The 20,617-nt window shown below is 41.6% G+C and overlaps 1 protein-coding gene across 4 annotated transcripts in view; it reads left to right on the forward strand.

Moving 5' to 3' along the window:
- INF2 (inverted formin 2) overlaps positions 1-20,617 on the forward strand; it is a 735,156-nt gene that overhangs the window by 246,594 nt on the left and 467,945 nt on the right. For all 4 annotated transcript variants that reach the window (XM_044074343.1, XM_044074344.1, XM_044074342.1 and 1 more), the window contains exon 2: positions 10,773-11,185. In XM_044074343.1, the coding sequence (XP_043930278.1) occupies positions 10,792-11,185 (394 nt within the window). In that variant the 5' untranslated portion in view covers positions 10,773-10,791. The remainder of the gene's footprint in view (positions 1-10,772; positions 11,186-20,617) is intronic.

The following is a 20,617-nucleotide window of genomic DNA, read 5'->3' on the forward strand; positions in this document are numbered from 1 at the left end:
GAATCACAACATCAATAGGTTGTATAACAAAAGGTAAAAAAAAATCATGGCCAGAAATATGAAATGCAATGCCCGACGAGATAAGAACTCCATCATCAAACTAAATAAACAACTCATGGAATTGATTAAATCTACCAAAGCCAAATTTGAGATAAAAGTAACCTCTCAGGTTAAAGACAACCACAAGACATTTTTCAGTTATGTCCAAAATCTCAAAGGCAATTCACAACAAAGTGCCAAACTAATTATAAATGGAGGCACAAATACTAAGCTGGAGGATATAACAAATCTGTTTGATGATAAGTTCAGCTGCAACTTTACCTTTCTCCCCCAGGCACTTCTGAAGAAATATCCCCAACCATAGCTGTCCCAGCTACCAGTAGGAAACAGGTTCTTAGTACACACTTCAAGGTCAAAAACATCACTGGGACCTGATAATATTCCATTACAGCACCTCAGTTACATTAAACATGACTTATTGGGGTCACTCTAGAAGCACTATTCAGTCATAGCCCCCCAGACAGGCTTTGTGACAAGTAAATGGTGGACTGCAACTGTTATCACTCTGCACAAGGGTGGGCCATCCATGGACTCAGGAAACTATGTACCCATAAGCCTGATTAGTCTCATACATAAGGTCATGGAAGGAATAATTATGGACATGATAAATAACAATATAGGATAATTCATTCACTGGATCCAACCCGGTTTGGTTATGTCAAGGGCAGGTAATGCCTACTCAGCCTCATAGAATTCTTTGAGGTCACCAAAACAATGGATGAGGGCAAAATAATGCATACTGTCAACCTCGACCTGGCCAACGCATTTGGCACAAAACCCCTCTTTGACATTATAGACAAGTTCACATAATTAGGTATAAGCTTCTGCTTTACCCACTGGTTACCAAGCTGGCTCACAGATAGGGCACAAGAAGTCAGGATAGGTGTGTCTACCTCCACAAAAAGGCCAGTCACTGGCAGACTCATGCAGAGCTTAATGCTGGGGCCTCTCCTTTTTGGCATGTACTTCTATGAAGTCAAGGCCAGTACCAAAGGCCTCAGGCTGATCAAGTTCACAGGCGATTGTAATCTGGCCACAGTCATAGACACCCCCAAAGACACAAGCATGATCCAAGAATGCTTGATACAGACTAATTACTGTTGCTAAAGTCACGCTGTAAAACTCAATGCCAAAAATACATAATAGTATATTTTAGAAGTACAACTGCCTCTGGAAATTACTGCATTGATAATACTCTCCTAAGAGTTGACCCTGTGGTTAGGGATTTGGGAACACATGTAGGCAGTGACTTGGCCTTTGACCATCATGCATATAACTTAGTAAATCTTCAAGATTGAGCAACTTATAAGCAAGGGTATAACATCAAGGTCCAAAGATATCATTACTACATTGTACTCAGCCCTTATTAGACAAATCATTGACTGCAGTGCCCTCTCTGGTATGTACTTGACCAGGTATATGCAACAACTGGAAATGGGTGCTGAATCACTTACTAATAGCACATTTCTGTTTGAGTTTGAAGATTGCTTTGGTGTGATAAGCCTAGGATGTCTTGTTTCCTGGTGACTTCCAGCCATGTTTTCACTAGTCAGTGTTGCAGTGCTTGGTTTATGTTGGGATTTGCACTTACTTGACTAGTTCAGGAATGGAAAAGAAGTACAATGAGGCTACAAAATGCATACATCTCAACTGTTCAAATTTTCACACAATGTCCAGATTTTTGCCTCATACTTTTGGTCTGGTCCTCATAAAATTTGTACTTTTCTGGATTTTTGTGGCAAATCAGTGATTTTGAATTCATTATGTAATGGCATATGCATTTGAGTTTCAGACTTCATATCTTTAAGAAAATGCATGATAATACAAGACATTTTATTGTAGCAGCTTTCCAAGTTTATAAGAGCAATATTTAAAATGTGTCCATATTTATGGGGCTTTGTGCCTCCATTATTTTTGGCTTTGTCCAGATTGTTTGTGCCAAGAAGTTGAGAGCTATGACAAAATGTCACCCTACTTATTTAATTTTATGGTAAATGTAATGTGATAAATGATGGTTTAGATTAATCAGATGTTAGAGTTGCATCCCTTACTGCAGCCTTATTATTATTGTTATTAGCATGCTTTCTAGGACCCATTTAACTTCCGTCAACAGGATGCCTGGCTCTGGATCAGAGAATGTCCCATCATATGTATCGGTGGTATTAGGGTTCTTCTTATGTGGTTCTTCACTATATTCTTATCATGTCTTCTTAATACCTTCTACCTGGTCCCTCCAGTCTTTGTCTTTCATCTTGTTCATTTTTAACTGAATGTTTCCCTTAAAAGAGAACTCTACCTAAATGTCAAGTTTTTCTTTCCAAAACATGGATGTTCTTCATCTCACATTGCTGCAGTCATAACACTTGGGGTAGTCCGCTGTCCCAGTCGGCCCGAATACCAAAGTATAAGGCTGACGCCGGTCAAGGCGCATTAGTCTGACGTCAGGACGTCAGGGTATAAATGCGCATGACCGACGTCATATCCTCAGTCTTTTTTGCCGCGTGGTCCGATGCAGAAGCAGCGTTGCAAGTGCAGGTTGGCGTTCTGAGATTTTCCTAAGTCGGAGTTTCAGACCGAATCCAAGTTGGCTAAGTACCCCGTTGGGGAATATTTTGGTTTTTTCTTGCCTCAGTATTTTACCGGATGTCAGAAAAGTGAATAACTGTATTTCTTGTGAAACAGATACCGCATAGGGATTACCATACCTTGTGTATACCTTGTTTAGGGCCTGAGCACGACGTTGTTGGTTGCCGCTCTTGTGCTAGATTTAACAAACGCACTATTAAGAGAAGGTTAGATTGTGCCAGGTTAGTTTTTGGGAAGCGGTGTAATTATAAAATGCCGCCGGATGCTCCGGCCGCTTCGTCTAAAAAGCGCAAGGACAAAGCAGCAAGGCCTAGGCTGGAAGAACCGTCCGTCCCTGACGCCGGTTCTTTAGAGGGCTCGGTGGAGCCAGAGGTTCAGCCAGAAGTTTCTTTGGAATCCCAGGGAGAGACTTTATTACTGCAAGATGTGACCTCTCAGGAGGTAGGCCAGGCTGAAGGGGCTTCTCAGGTAGCTGTTCTTCCCTCCCTTCCTAAGGTGGTTAGGCCCTCCCCTTCTGTTTCCAAGGCTTCTCCCAGGGGCAGGCCAGGTTTTGTTTCAGGTGTTACCCTAGTTCTTCAGGGTCTGTGCCTAAGAAGCATATGCTTAAGATGGCTGAAGATTTGATTACAATGATTAGAGGTTCTATGCCCCCTCCTGATAAGAGGCCTAGGGTGGAACCTGAGCTTGGGAGTTTTGAGCAGTATTCTGATGCTTCTGAGTCTTCGGCTGAAGACTTGCAGGAGTATTCTCCTTACTCTGATTCTGATGTAGATGATTCTACTCCTTCTGCTTCTCCTCCTGAGGATTTTTCTTTTTCAGAGACTCTTCATTCCATGAGGGAGCATTTTAAATGGGAAGGTCAGGATTTCTCTGATTCCAGGAAAAGGCTTAGGGAATTTTTGTTTCTACCCCAGCATAGGCCTTTAGCTATACCTCCTGTTCTGGATGTGGTGGAAGATGTTTTTGCAGAGGCTTCTCTGAACCCTGATTCTGTGCCCCCTGCTCCAGTTAAACCAGACAGATATTATAGGGTGCCTGACGCTCATAAGTATCTTTTTAAGAGTCCGAGGGCAGACCCAGAAACTGTTTCTCAAGGGCCTAAAGGTGTTAAGGCTTCTGTTGTTAAAAATCCTGTTCCTCCAGATAAGGAGGCAAGGGCTTTGGATAGATGGGGAAAGAAAGTGTATACTTCTTCCACTTTAGCCATGAGGGCTTTGAATTGCCAGTTTCACATGTTAAAATACCAAAATTATCTCCTTTCACAATTAAAGTCTAAGGTAGATGCTCTGGCGGAAGGTATTGAGTGTAAAGAGTTGCAGGATTTAGTTCATGTTTCTGAACAGGTGGGTAAGCATTCTTTGCAATGTGGTTTTGATGCTGTACAGGCCTCTTCGAGGGTGGCTGCCACTGGTTCGGTTCTTCGCAGGCATGCCTGGCTGAAGGATCAGAATTTAGCTGAGCATGTTAAGACAAGGATTTTAGATGCTCCTTTACAGTCTGATGTGTTGTTTGGTTCGCCTGTGGAAGCAGTTCTGAAGAAAATGGAAGACAAGGCTAAGTCTATGCAGACTGTTAAAGATTTTTTGCAGGTTCAGCCTCCGAAGTTTAGTAGAAATTGGCCTTCTAAGGGGTGGACATATCCTGCTTATGATTCCCAGTCTAGGGGTAGGTCTAGACGTGGTAGGGGCAGAGCTCAGGGTTCTTTTAGACCTAGAACAGGGAGTTCACCGGCTCAGTCTTCTGGTGAGGGCAGGGGTCAGTCCTTTCGTAAGCAGACTCAATGACCTGCCTTTTCAGCTGCCAGAATCTTCGCCTGGCAGCACCCTTGGGAGGAAGGTTGGCACTTTTCAGAGAAAACTGGAGTTTAATTACCCAAGACAGATGGGTATTGGATATCATTCACCACGGTTACAGGTTTTATTTCCATACCTTGCCTCCTTTCAAAGGCATGCCAGACATTCCTCCTCAACAAAGAAAAGAGGCTCACAAGCAAATTTCTCTGTTAATCCAAATAGGGGCCATTCAGCCGGTTCCTGTGCCAGAAAGGGGCCTAGGATTTTATTCACGCCTGTTCCTAGTACCAAAAAAGGGGAACACGTGGAGACCAATTCTGGATTTATCTATCCTCAACACTTATCTGGACATTCCCAAGTTCAAAATGTTGACGTTACAACAGCTTTTACCTCTGCTGGGCAAAGATCACTGGATGGTAACTTTGGATCTCAAGGAAGCCTACCTTCATGTTCCTATCAGACTAATTTGCAGGAAGTATCTGCGTTTTCGAGCTGGAAATTCTCATTATCAGTTCTCTGCATTGCCCTTTGGCTTATCTACTGTGCCCAGAGTATTCACAAAAGTTCTGGCTCCAGTGATAGCTTTCTTCAGGCTAAATGGAATACAAATCTATCCTTATTTGGACGACTGCCTGATTCTGGCTCAAGAAAAGGAAGTGCTTCTTCAGCATTTGGAATATGTGATAGCAGTGCTAAGATGCCTAGGGTATTCTGTGAACGAAATAAAGTCCAGTCTAGTACCCTCTCAAGACAGGTGCTTTCTGGGTGTGAGACTGAATACAGCAACCCAGATGGCCTTCTTAACCCCGGACAAGCAAAAGAATCTTTCTCTTTACTTCCATCAACTATCTCATCAGTCCGGGCTGACTGCAAGGACAGTCCTTCAAGCCTTAGGGTTCATGGCATCTTGTATTCTGGTGCTTCCCAATGCCAAACTGCATATGAGGAAGCTGCAATGGTATCTCAAGAATGTATGGACACAGCACTGTCAGGATTTGGACACTGTCATTCAAATAATACCTTGCATTCAACAGGAATTTTTGTGGTGGGCTCAGGAATGTCACCTAAACAAGGGACTCTCTGTGACCCAGCCAGAGGCGAGTCAGATTTTAACGACAGATGCCTCAGACACAGCTTGGGGAGCTCATCTGAATGGAAAGTGGATACAAGACAAGTGGCCTGCCAGACTACAGCATCTACATATCAACATGAAGGAGATGTTAGCAGTCCAGTTTGCATTAATGGCTTTCAAGGATTTACTTCTTCCAGGACAGGTGTTGATTCTGACAGACAACACAACTGTCATGTGGTACATCAACAAGCAAGGGGGAACACATTCTTATCCTCTATGCAGGCAAGCAATGATTCTGTGGGAGACTGCTCTCAGCCTACAACTAAATCTACAGGCAAGGTTTCTACCGGGAACACAGAACTCCTTAGCAGATGTATTAAGCAGGCAAATCATGGATCCCCACGAGTGGAAACTGGATCTTCATGTATTTCAGAAATTGACAGTGTCATGGGGAACTCCAGACATAGATCTGTTCGCTTCTCCACTAAACCACCAGCTGCCAAAGTTTTGCACGAAAAGGTTTCATCACACAGCTTGGAAAGTGGATGCTCTTTCTTTCAGTTGGAAAAATCTTCATGTTTATGCCTTTCCACCTCTGCCTCTCCTCCCAAGGGTACTCTTAAAGGTCAGACAGGACAAGCCAAGGATGATTTTAATAGCTCCAGATTGGCCTCGCAGCACTGGTACCCATTACTGAGGAGTCTCGTAAGGAAACCTCCATGGCCCTTACCTTTGATTCCACACCTATTGTCTCAGGAGAATGGTCATCTACTCAATGTCAAGCTTCACTCTCTTCACCTAACAGCCTGGCATATTCTGTTTTGAGCCATAGCAGGTCTCAGCTTCCCCAACAAGTTTTGAATGTGATTATGGAAGCCAGAAGACCTAGTACAAGGAGAGTGTACGCAGAGAAATGGAAGAGATTTTTGTTTTGGAGTGCAGCAAAGGATTTGGATGTTTCAGAGCCTAATTTGAGTGTGGCTCTTCAATATCTTACTGAGTTATTGGACAAAGGTTTGTCTTTCTCTTCCATTAAGATTCATGCTGCAGCAATTTCAGCTCACTATGATTGTGACCCTCCATTGTTTTCTCATCCTTTGTTCAAGCAATTTCTTAGAGGGGCAAAGAATATAAGACCCCCACGTAGAGCTCCTACTCCTGCTTGGGATCTCAATTTTGTGTTGGAGAAACTCACTCTACAACCTTTTGAGCCTGCAGCTACGACTGAATTGAAATATTTGTCATGGAAGACTGCTTTTTTGTTAGCCATTACCTCTGCAAGAAGGGTGTCTGAATTGCAGGCCCTTATGGCGGTGGAGCCTTTCTTAATTTTCCATAAGGATAGGGTATCTTTACTAATCCTTCCTTTATGCCTAAAGTGGTTTCTAGTGTGGCTTTAAACCAAACTATTCATTTGCCTACTTTTTATGCAAATCCCCAGAATAGGGGGGAAAAGATTTTGCACACTTTAGATGTACACAGGCAGTTGCGTTACTATTTAAGCAGGACTAAGGATTTTAGGCAGTCTCAGCAGTTGTTTGTTTCTTTTGCTCTAGGTTCTCAGGGCAAGCCTGTGTCAAAACAAACTATTTCTAAGTGGATTGGGTTGTGCATTACTTTCTGTTACTCCCATCATGGCAAGGAAGTTCCGGCTGGGATTAGACCTCATTCCACTAGGGCTACTGCCACTTCCACAGCATTTTTAAGGGGGGGTGGCAACTAAGGATATTTTGGAGGCAGCTACTTGGAGTTCAGTACACACTTTCTCTAAGCATTATCACCTTCCTCTCTACTCTAAATCTAGGGCTGGTTTTGCCACTGCTATTTTACAGGGCATGTTGGCAGCTCCTGCTTCTTTGTGATTTGCCATCCTCCCTTACCTCTGCTTTGGGATTCTACCCAAGTGTTATGACTGCAGCAATGTGAGATGAAGAACATAGTACAGTTTTGTACCTACCATAAATGTAGATGTTCGAAGATCCACATTGCTGCAGTCCAATTTACCCTCCCTCCTTCCCCTCTGTGTTTAGGGGTGGTTGTGTGAGTGAGATGGTACCATTCTAACTTTGTATATATTGTATATATATTGGGTACAGGGGTGTTTGGTGTGTTGTTGTTGTTTTTGGTTTGGCCTTATCTTTTTAGGGTCTTCTGACATCTGGGGCAAGAAAAGACTGAGGATATGACGTCGGTCATGCGCATTTATACCCTGACGTCCTGACGTCAGACTAATGCGCCTTGACCGGCGTCAGCCTTATACTTTGGTATTCGGGCCGACTGGGACAGCGGACTACCCCAAGTGTTATGACTGCAGCAATGTGGATCTTCGAACATCTACATTTATGGTAGGTACAAAACTGTACTTTTTCCTTGCCTGTAATGCAACACTGTACGCACCAAGTACAGAAAAAGCATCATGTCTTTCTTTATTCCATTTTTCATTTGTCTGAACTTATTTGCATTTGTCTTTCTTTCTTTCCTGCATTTGTCTCATCATCTGTTACATTTTGAAGGCTACTAAGACTAACAGAGTAAGTAGGTTAGGTTACTTATTTCAACTACAGAACCATTAAGGAAACAGTGTCTCTTAAACAATGGCAGCTAATGTTCCTTATCAGTCGCAGATTGACAGCATCACACCTCAGATAAATAGTGTAGCTTGAAGTCTGTACAAAAGCAAGGCCTTCAACCTTAGTTTTCAGAGCCAAATGAAGATGAAAGCACTACTTATGCTTATTTTTTATTACAAATTAATTGTAATTCCTTTTAATCAAACTGTGAGTGTCACAACGAAGTAAAGAAAACATTTTCATCTTGCTTTTCTTATGTTGGTATTTGATTTTGCATTTTTTCCTATACTGTATTTGCTGCAGAAGCGCATGTTTCTTCTGATGTTTTATTTCAGCATTTTTGCACTGCATACAGTGCTTTGTTGAGACAATCACTGAGTTTAGAAAGGAATATTAACTTCAAAAACTCCAATTCTGACTATTGCACTAAAAACTGTGAGTGCAATGCAAACCATCTCAGCCCAATTAACACCTACTAATCAGAGGGGTCAGATTTCTCACACTTGAATACTGAACTACAGTTGTTACTTTGAAAAGAACAATTAGCTGCATTTTCAAGCCTGTCATTCAAACATCCCTTAAAATGCAGTGTTAGAGATGGCCACTACTGAAAATCATAGGAAGCAAAGTAATTAAAAATGCGGATTGACACTGACAGTCAAAAGAAGGCAGTCACAGTATCTTTGTAAACTGATGAGAGAAAAACCCAAGATCCTCTCATAATGCAAATATGTTTCCGTCCCTCTAAAAATGACATCAGGAAGGTGAAGGCATTGACTATAAAACAAAGTCATGCTACCCATGGCAGCCCCCATTCAGACCATTCTGCGGTGTAGCACATCAGAAAATAATAATTATAACCAATTACTTTGATATAGAGACATTAGTAATGCAGAAAAGTTCTTTCCATTTCATTTGTCTTTTCCAGTTCTTTGCACTGCTCACTTAAATGCAGTGTGCCTCCTAATCTCTTCTTGCTGTTCTCTGAACCTGCTTCCAGTTTGATTTATTTTCCCATCTCCATTACCTATTTTGCTATGATAAAGCTAAGCAAAATCTAAAAAGTGATACAGTGTACAATAAAAACTTTTGACTGGTTAGACTCCATTCATAGTTTACAAGCATCAGTGACTGTGAAAAATCCTAAGAGAGCCAGTCCTTGTTTAGAAAGCTCTCATTTTTTGTAGTTTGTAGCACTTCCATCCATCTACAACCCCTTTTCTCATTTTTGCATGAGGTTGATGTGTCACTTCAGCAGTGATAATCATCTTGAGCCAATATTCACACCACTGGGTGGCTAGCTCATAAGTAATAAATGAATGGCCATATCTGAAAGAGAATTTATGTGTGTGTGTGTGTGTGTGAGTATGTACAGTGGTGTGTGTTGAGTGTGTGGGTTTGTCTGTATGTGTGTGTGTGTGTGTGTAGTACTACACATGGAATACACACTGAAGTTAACACAACACTATGCATTTGCGAAGAAACAGCCTCAGCACATTCTCAATTTAAAATAAAAATGCAAATAAAAACACCACCACAACCCCTGATAATTATATTTACCATTTTTGTGATTGCACAAACAAGGGTTAAGGTAATATTCTCCAAACCTGGGAATTGTGTGATCTCAGTTACCTGTCCACCAGCTGCTTAGTCATAGATGGTCAACTAAACAGCTGTCGACCAAACACACACTTGGCCTGTTGCAAAGAACGTGGTATGTAAGTGTGTGTGTGTGTGTGTGTGTATATATATATATATATATATATATATATATATGTATATATGTATTTTTTATATATATATATATATATATATTTATATATATATATATATATATATATATATATATATATATATATGTGTGTGTGTGTGTGTGTATATATATATATATATATATATATATATATATATATATATATATATATGGGTCTACTTTGTTTCGTTGAATCTCATTTCACTGAATTTCATTTCACCCCAACCACTTCGCTGAAAACTCAAATTATCGAAAACTCATTTCACTGAATCTCATTTCACTGAACTGCAGTTAGTGTATATGGCAGTGTGTAGAGTACTGTAAGACAAGTAAAAGGTATATGTCCTTTTCCTCACTGTAGTGTGATCCTGGAGTTTGTATATATAGTTAGGGGGTGTGGGGGGCACAGCCTGGCAGCCATCAGGTTTATTTGTTAATGAACTATGTACCCAATTCTTGGCACCTGACTTGCGCTATCAGTTACCTAGTTGCTGCTATGCCTCTCCCATCATGGGATTCTCCCCCACTCCCAGAAGGCTGATGCTTATTGCAGTTTGGCAGAGCCAAGCACAGATCTCTAGACAGTATAACACAAACTTTCCTTCTACTTCACAGTGAGAGCCAGCATTGCAGCATATTGGACAACTTCTCTCAGTCCAGGACTGATAAGGCCAGCATTGACTGCTTACTTTCATCATCCCTGTTCACCTCCTAATTGAACTTAGATTTTGTGGGTCATAATGGATACAATATAAGTTTTGCAAAACAAAGCTGAAGATGTCAAAGGTCAGGCATTTCTGTGAGTGTGACAGACACTATTAAAAAACATGCAGTTCAGTGTCCATGTTGTGGCAGGGATTCTCAAGTCTTTTAGGTTTTATTTTAGCAGTAATTAAACATTTAAAATTGAATTTAAACATAATTTGTTTTGTCCTTAGGTGGAAAATAGTAATAAAGATGTCTTTGACAAAAGAGAGTGCGCAGAAGAAATGGGCAGCTGTGAAGGAAAAACTTGCTTCTCCAGAAAGTGACCAAGCAGAAGCTAACCTGGAAAATGCAGAGCCAGAGCTTTGCATTCGTTTACTGCAAGTGCCCTCTGTTGTTAACTATTCTGGGCTAAAGAAGAGACTGGAAAGTAGCAATAATGCTTGGAAAATGCAGTTCTTGGAGCTGGGTGGTCTGGATCTGTTGCTTGAAGCATTAGAGAGGCTCTCTGGAAGAGGGGTGTCAAAAATCTCAGATGCTCTGCTACAGCTTACCTGCATTAACTGTGTCCGTGCAGTGATGAATTCAGAGGAAGGGATGGAATATATAATAAATAACAAGAGCTATGTTCGACAGCTGTCAGAAGGTAAGACAGAACTGATTTGTATTTTGTTCAGTGCATTTTTTTCATTTTATTTTCTTTCACCGTCATTTTTTTAATCAAAAGTCATTTTCCCTTTTCAGGCCCATGTTTTAATTTCATTAGAATAAAGTACATGGAATGTAGCCATGATGCTTGGTAAACTGAAGTGTGTAACTCTTGGTAGTGTGCTATAGTATTTTATAATTCTGTGTTACAAACTGAGACATAGCATGTTAAACTATCCCTTCTGGACACACTGCATTGTATAAAGTTGGAGTTATAAGTCCAAAAATGATTATTTTACTAACCATTCTATTTTTTTTTTCAAAACAGTGAATTTTAGTAAGATGTTATCTTTTCTAAGGAAGGATCGCTATAATTGTGAGTCATAACATTTAGGTTTGCCCACCTTATGTGTTCTATTTCCCTGGACAAATGTTTTATTAGCTATGCTGCTATTCCTTTTAGGGCCTATGATGATATCACACTAGTGTTCTGTGGATACTTAGTAGATGGGCAATGCATGCATATATAGCCAGAATTACTAGGTGCTTTCTTCAATTCTTCTTCCCATGTCATCATTCCCACATTAGCACAGGAGGAAATTTCACCTGTATAGCCCACTCTTGTTAACCTTTTGCTGCTGTTGTTTTTTTTTTTTTCCTGACAATTTATTTATTTATTTTTATTTATTTTACATTTGTTGACCGGGTTGGTCCAACTGGATACATGTCCATTTTCAGTGGAGACCCGGGGAGAAAAGCTCCAAAGAACAGAGGTACATAAACAAATATAGTGACATAAGTTAGGAAATTGAGACAGGTAACATAAATTTCAAAAATATTACAGTAGGTAATAGTATAAAAAATTTCAATTAGTGATATTAGTTAGTAAAGTAGTGGACCCTGCCAGGTTGAGCTGGGAGCCTGAGCTATTAGTCTGGATTAGTGCATGGACATAGCCATTGAGATTTTAATAGAGCTCGAGTTGAATTTTGAATTGGTGGTGGGTATAAGTCTAAGGTTGTTACAGGTTTTGCCAATCCGAGTTAGTAGATTTAATGGTTAATACTTGAATACTTTTGGATGACCTAAGGGATGTTAGATTTATTGTTCAGTGAGGAGTTTTTTCAGGATGTTTTATAATTTTGAATGCCTCTGTAAGTTGGTTGAGTTTGAGGATGTTTAGCCATCCCAGTGTTTTTAGATTTAGGCAGTGATGGGTGGCAGTCCGTAATGAATCTGGCTATGTGGTTATAGGTAGTGGATAGTTTATTAAGCTCTTTCTTGTGAAGGAAGGAGAATATTGGGGAGGCATAGAGGAGTGTGGGTAGAAGGTAATGGTTAGTTTGGTGGGGGTTAAGAATTTCTTTATTTTATACATGGACCCAAGTTTCTTGTTAAGTGATTTAATGGCCTGGTTTACATGGATGTCAAATCTCAGTTTGTGGTCAATTGTCACTCCAAGTAGTTTAGTGTGGGTGACAGGATAAATTTTGGTACCATTATTAGAGGACACAGCGAAGCTTGAGGTGGGGGTATGGGAGGTTGGTAGAATAGAAGCAGTTTGGTTTTGGTTGGATTAAGTAGGAGTTTTAGATCTGAGAACCATTTTTCAACAATAGAAAAACAGTTTTGGGTTGTGACTTGGAGTTTGGTGAGAGAGTCGTCTGAGCAGATAAGAGTGGAGTCATCCGCATATTGAATGCAGGTTTAATTTCAATCAGACTTTTGTTAAACATTAAATTGTGATTGTGGTAGGTAGATGAATGCCAAATGTAACCATGCTTTGTAACTATTTTAACTTTTAGCTCTTTTATTTAAAAACATAGATAACAGGGATTTGGATAAGAAATGGAAAACATAAGATAATAAAGGCCAGCAAAGGTGAATCATCAATGGAAGCAGCAAGCAACTTAAAAAAATCAATTTGTTTAGTTCCATCTCTAATTTTGACAAGGATACTAATAATCAAACAACTGGAAGGAATGAGGATACACATTCGTTATAAAAAAATACCAAAATCCCCCTCACTGATTGCGATGCTTCCATTCGATAATGCCTTATGGTGGTATCCTTGTGATTATGTCAGATCCAAGTCTTCCAATAGGGATGAGCCTAGTGCTTCAACAGTTTATAATCAGCCAGGACTTACAGTATCCACAGCTAATTCAGCTCCTATCTCAGTGTAGCTTTCCTTCGACTGTAAGACTTATCAAGGGAGTATTTTAATATGGTAAGGGAAACCAACCTAAAATAACAGAGATCTGTATCAGTACTTTAAACAGACTGGTGCCAGTCTATAGATACAACAGAGATATATCAACTTTTACAGGTACCCGTGAAGGTACAGGAAGGTAAGAACCCAACTTATCTACTGAAGAAAAATATTTTTGTATACTGTAGATGTTCATCGTGTTTCACTGTTGCAGTAATTACTCTTGGGTTATCCTGCTGGCAGGCTACCCTCGGTCAGCCAGAATTACAAAGTCTAGGTCCGGCGTCGGTTGCTGTCGCCTCTTCCCTGACGTCAGTGCACCAGGGGTATAAAAGATGCAGCCGATGCCATTTTCTTCAGTCTTTCTTGCCATGCGGTGCCCGAAGCAAAAGCAGTTCGCAAGTGCCGGTCGGCCGACTCCTGAGATTTTCAAATCCAAATTTCAGAATCGAAGTCTTCATTAAAGCTAAGTACCCCATTGGGGAAACTTTTTTCTTGCTCCAGACCAATGTCAGAAAAAGTTAACAATTGTATTTCTTGTGGGAAGCAAATACCTCATAAGGATTTTCTCTCTTATTGTATTCCTTGCCTAGGCCCTGATCACAACGTTGCTAGTTGTCGGTTTTGTGCTAGATTTAACCAACGCACTATCAAGCGTCGGTTCGATTTTGCATTTCATTACTTTGGCTGAAGATTTAATTATATAATGCCGTCGGACCAGCCGACAACCGGAGTTTACAAAAAACGCAAAGACAAGGAAAAGGATAGGCATCCGAGGTCCAAAACTGATGACGAAGCCTCTGCTAGGCCAGTTGCCAGTTCTCAGTGAGGCGCTTTCGCAGCCCCTGGTGCCTGCTACTTCAGAGCCACAGGCTGCTACCGACTCTCACGTGGAGCTGACTGGACCTCTGGAAACTCAAGGTATTGGACACTCTGAAATCATTCCCTCAGATGGGTCTGGAGCTGCTGAGCAGGCATCGGCTTCTGAGGGTGTCTTCAGACCTACACAACTATATATTAAGCCATCTTCAGCTTCAAAGACAAAGACTAAAGCAGCTCTAAAGACAAAGAAACAAGTACAGCATTCTCCTTCTCAGACTTCCATGCCTAAAAAACAGATGCTCAAAATGGCCGAAGACCTAATTAGTTTGATCAGGGGGTCCCATCCCCCTCTTGATGAGGCCTAGGCAAGAGACTGAGTATGATTCTTCTGATCAGGTTTCTATTTCCTCTGATTCCTCTTCTGAACAGGATTACTCCATGCTTCCCTATGAGGATTCTGATGCTGAAGAATCCATTCCTTCAGCCTCTCCTCCTGAGGATTATTCTTTTGGGGAAACCCTGCATACCATGAGGGAACATTTCCACTGGGAGAGCCAAGATTATTCTGAATCTAAGAAAAGGCTCAGAGACTTTCTGCTACTTCCTCAGCACAGACCCCTTGCTATTCCACCTGTTCTGGATATTGTAGATGATGTATTTTCTGAGTCCGGCCTGTCCCCTGACTCTTTATCCCCTGCACCTGCTAAGCCAGACAGGTACTACAGGGTCCCGGATTCTCATAAATCCCTATATAAAAACCCCACTGCTGACCCAGAAACTATATCTCAGGGTCCCAAAGGGGTTAAAGCTTCCACTGCAAAAAACCCTGTCCCCTCTGATAGGGAATATAGGGTTCTAGACAGATGGGGGGGGGGGAGTCTACACATGCTACCCTGGCTGTAAGGGCTTTGAATTGTCAGTTTCATATGCTTAAATATCAGCAATATTTAATGTCACTGCTTAAACAGAAAATGTTGACAAATACTGAAGGTTCAGAGAACAAAGAAATGCAGGATTTATTGCATGCAGCTAACAAGTGGGAAAGCATACTTTGCAATGTGGTTATGATTCACTGGAGGCCTCTTGCAGGGCCGCTGTTACAGGTTCTGTTATAAGAAGGCATGCTTGGTTAAAAGAACAGAATCTGCCCGATCATGTTAAAGCAAAATTATTAGATGCACCATTACAGCATAATACTTTGTTTGGTACTAAAGCAGAAGAGGTGTTGAAAAAAAATGGAGGATAAAGCAAAATCCATGCAGACAGTCAAGGATTTCTTACAGGTGCAGCCACCCAGGTTTAGCAGGAACTAGCCCACTAAAAATTGGTCCTTTCCAGTGTCAGACAACAAAGAGGCAGATACAGGCATCCCAGAGGCAGATCTCAGCACCAAGGCTCATACAGGCCTAAACAATGAGGTGCCCCTACCTCTAAAAGCGGAGAAGACAAATCACAACCTTACAGGAAACAGTCCCAATGACTTTCCTCTACCAGATCCAAGCACTTTTCTTTTGGCAGCCCCCTTAGGGGGAAAACTAGCACTTTTTTCATCAAATTGGCAAATGGTTACCCAAGACAAATGGGTCCTGAACATAGGGTCCCAAGGCTACAGGTTCCATTTTCACACCCTACCAAGGTCAAACGGTATGCCAGACCTGCCACACAATCAATGGGCAGAGGCACAAAAACAAATTACAGCCCTCATGGACATGAGGGCCATTCAGCAAGTACCACAACAAGAGCAGGGGCAAGGATTTTACTCCAGACTTTTTCTACTACCCAGAAAGGACAAAACCCGGAGACCAATACTGGACCTGTCAATTTTAAAAACGTTACTGGATGTTCCAAAATTCAAGATGTTGACTCTACAGCAGCTACTGCTCATGCTGGGCAAGAAGGCTTGGCTCATAACTTTGGACCTAAAAGAGGCATACCTGCATGTCCCAATCAGACAGTCTTGCAGAAGATACCTCAGATTCATAGCTGGCTCAGTGCACTACCAATTCTCTGCACTGCCCTTTGGCTTATCTACTGCGCCCAGGGTCTTCACAAAATGCCTGTCACCAGTAATAGCATTTTGCAGACAAAAAGGAATTCAAATATATCCCTTCTTGGACGACTGCCTAATTCAAGCAGAGAACAAAGACAGTCTTCTGTAGCATCTGGCATTTGTAAAAAGATTACTAATTGGCCTAGGGTACACAGTAAACGAAAAGAAATCAAACCTAGTGCCCTCTCAAGAGATAATATTCCTGGGTGCAAGCTTAAATACAACTGCCCAGATGGCTTATCTCACGCCAGACAAACAAAAGCATCTGACTACTTACTTCAAGACATTGGCAACACAAACCCACTTATCTGCAAGGAAAATCCTGCAGGCCTTGGTTTCATGGCATCTTGCATTCTACTAATTCCATATGCCAGACTGCATATGAGGAAACTACAATGGTACCTAAAAAGTGTTTGGACTCAGCATTGCCACAGCCTGGAGACAGTAATTGCACTCATTCCCTGCCTGCAACAGGAGTTTCAATGGTGGGCAGAAGCCTGTCACCACAACATGGGTTTGCCATTCAGTTTACCCACAGCCAGACAGACACTGACAACGGATGCATCAGATTATGCCTGGGGAGCCCATATGGCAGGAAAATGTATTCAGGGCACGTGGTCTGCAAACCAGATGCATCCACATCAATCAATAAGAGATGCTAGCTGTTCAAAATGCCCTGACAGCTTTCAAGGACCTGCTTCATCCAGGACAGTTGCTGGTAAAGACAGACAACACTACGGTCATGTGGTAAATAAACAAGCAGGGAGGTACACATTCCTACCCCCTATGCAGACAAGCAATGACCTTAGGGACACAGCATTGGCTTTTCAAATTCACCTGCAAGCACAATTCCTGCCAGGAAAACAAATACTCTGGCAGACGAACTAAGCAGAAACCTCATGGATCCCCACTAATGGAAACTGGATCCACAAGTCTTCAGCATGATAACAAGGAAATGGGGATGCCCAGACATAGATCTATTTGCCTCCCCTCACAACTGCCAATTGCAGAGATTTTGCACAAGGATTTATCACAAGCGAGCATGGAAAGTGCACGCCCTATCCTTCAGCTGGAAAAATCTAATGGTATATGCTTTTGCCCCACTGCCTCTCCTTCCCAGGATACTCCTAAAGGTCAGACAAGAGAAGCCAAAAATGATACTGATTGCACCAGACTGGCCACGCCAGCACTGGTACCCAATCCTAAAGAGCTTGTCTCAAGGTCCAGCATGGATATTGCCTCAAACCTCTCACTTGCTGACCCAACAAAACAATCAGATCCTGCACAGCCAACTCAGGACATTAAATCTGGCAGCATGGTGGATAATGTAGCCATTCAGAACACTTCTCTTTCAAAAGCTGTTATGGATGTTATCTTGGAGGCCAGGAGGCCCAGCACCAGAAAATCTTATGCAGAAAAATGGAAGAGATTCTGTGCTTGGAACCAGGAGCACGTGTGTACCAGATATCCCTCAGATAACTGAGATGCTGAACAAAGGCCTTTCCTTCTCATCAATTAAGATTCATGCCTCTGCCATTTCAACCCATTACAATACGGAACCACCTATCTTTTCTCATCCTTTAATAAGGTGGTACCTCAGAGGGGCCAAAAACATTAGGCCTCCAAGGAGAGCACCAATTCCGGCCTGGGACCTCAATTATGTTTTGGAAAAACTAACACTGCCTCCATTCGAACCAGCATCAACAGCAGATATAAAATTCTTGTCCTGGAAAACAGCTCTGCTCCTAGCAATAACCTCTGCAAGGCTAGTGTCGGAGATACAAGCACTCATGGCTGTAGAAGCTTTCATCATTTTTCATCCAGACAGGGTTTCTCTGAGGACAAACCCTACATTTATGCCTAAGGTGGTGTCCAGTGTGGCCCTTAACCAAACCATTCACTTGCCAACCTTTTATCCTAATCCACAGAACAACGGTGAGAAAATTCTGCATTCTTTGGACATACACAGGCAGTTACGCTTATACTTAGACAGAACTAAAGCTTTCAGAAAGACTAACCAACTTTTAGTGTCATATGCTGCAGGATCACAAGGAAAGGCTATCTCAAAACAGATGATTTCTAAATGGATAGGCCATTGCATCCATTTCTGCTATTTTCAACATGGCAAATCAGTGCCTAAGGGCATTAGGCCTCATTCCACCAGAGCAGCAGCCACTTCAGCAGCCTTCCTCAGAGGAGTACCAACCAAAGATATCTTAGAGGCTGCAACTTGGAGTTCATTGCACACCTTCACAAAGCACTACCACTTACCTCTTTACTCTAAGTCCAGAGCTGGCTTTGCCACTCCAGTCCTGCAGGGCCTCATAGCCTCTCCTAATCCTATTTAGCCCAGCCACCCTTCCTCACCTTTGGGATTCAACCCAAGAGTAATGACTGCAACAGTGAAACACGATGAACATAGTACAGTTGTGTACCTACCATAAATGTAGATGTTCGAGTGTATTCACTGTTGCAGTCCAGGTTACCCACCCACCATCCCCCTTTTCGTTGTTGCGCCTTATCTGCACTTCTATATCCTATACAACCTATTTGGTGTATTTGCTTGTAGATGAAGGAAATGTTATTTTTGTGCATGCATTTTTATTGGCATATTTTTCAGCCTACCAATTTGGGGGCACCTGACATCTGGGGCAAGAAAAACTGAAGAAAATGGCATCGGCTGCATCTTTTATACCCCTGGCGCACTGACGTCAGGGAAGAGGCGACAGCAGCCAACGCCAGACCTAGACTTTGGAATTCTGGATGACCAAGGGTAGCCTGCCAGCAGGATAACCCAAGAGTAATGACTGCAACAGTAAATACACTCGAACATCTACATTTATGGTAGGTACGCAACTGTACTATTCAGTTACCTAATTGTCAGAATTCATATAAACAGAATTTTGCCTCACAACATTCAGGATATCTACCAATAGGTATTACATTTATGTATTTCATTTGGCCTTTGAGAAATCTTTCACTTGGTAAAACGTGTCAAGAAATATGACGAGGTTTCATATTCAAATTGGATATTACCATTTTACTAATAGATGTTTCAGGATAGCTTAAAAGCAGATAGTCATTAATTCATACACAGGCCTTTACCCCAAAAAGTTAATAGAAAATAATTGTGCAATCCACACAAGGCAGATCCTGTTACTGTTCCTTTGTCTAATCCTAATTATAGGGGTAAAGCTGTATTCTTGCATCTCTGTCTTTTCTTATAGAGTCAAAGTTACTATACAAATATGATAAAGAAGCATACCTGTCTAGTACATTAGGTGTTAACATAGTCACTTATTTAGCTCACATGGTTTCATATTAGAGTCCCATATTAGAACAGATTTGGGAATATTTGCACTCTTTCCTAGTAATAATGTTACTTACAGAAGAGAGAATTTGGTTGTTACAAAGAGAAATAGGGAATACCCCCACAGCAATGTGTACATATCTGTAGGTGCCTCTTTAAGGACTATCCTGTCAGGCATAGTGTTGAGAAGGCTTGTGTATCTCAGAACAGAGTTTTAAAATGAGGATGATAGAGCCAGATTACATATTGTCCAGTGACATGATTTCTTGGTAATCACCCAACAGGTGATGATATTGTTGATTTAGAAAACACAGGTACCATGCCTCTCAACCATACTGAATCCCTCAGTATTTACAGGTTTTGAGGTCCAAATAATTAGGTGCCATGAATTCCTGAGCGACCCCTTTAATTCCCGTTTTTTCCCCCTGAATATTTTTTATTTATTTATTTTTTTAAAGTTGTCTCTGACGTCATCATGTACAGGGAGTGAGTGATGACGGCAGCTTCATGAAGAAGACTGCTAACCTATTGGAATAGGGCTCAGCCAGTCTGTGTTTACCTTTTTTTATGTATTTACATTTGTTCATAGACTTGGAGTCATATTCACACTAGTCTAGTCATTACATACATTTTGATTAAACAACATTCTTTGCATCGGCACTCAGCAGTAGAGCACATACATAGCAAGCGGAGTGGGAAGGATCTGTAAAGCTGAGCCTGTTTTCTTTTAATATTTAATAATAATAAGTAAAGAAAACTAAGTTAACAAATTTCTGCTTAAAGTGCTGCTGCTGCAGTGCAAGTTCAAGTTGTGTGCAGAGTCTGGAATCCCGGACTGGCCCCTGGCCTCCCACCGTCTGCTGCCTGCAAATCCAGGAAATTCAGGAATCCCATTCACATCCCATCCCAGACCCCAAAGACACAGACCCAGGCCAGGAGGATCAGGAGGGACACCTGAATACAGGAACAGTACATACACAGCACAGCAGTCATCAGGATGAGAACATTTCTCTCTGTCCACAGTAGCTCGACTTCC

This window comes from Protopterus annectens, chromosome 6.part0 (assembly GCF_019279795.1).
Source record: "Protopterus annectens isolate FY-2018-M chromosome 6.part0, PAN1.0, whole genome shotgun sequence".
Lineage (NCBI taxonomy): Eukaryota > Metazoa > Chordata > Ceratodontiformes > Protopteridae > Protopterus > Protopterus annectens.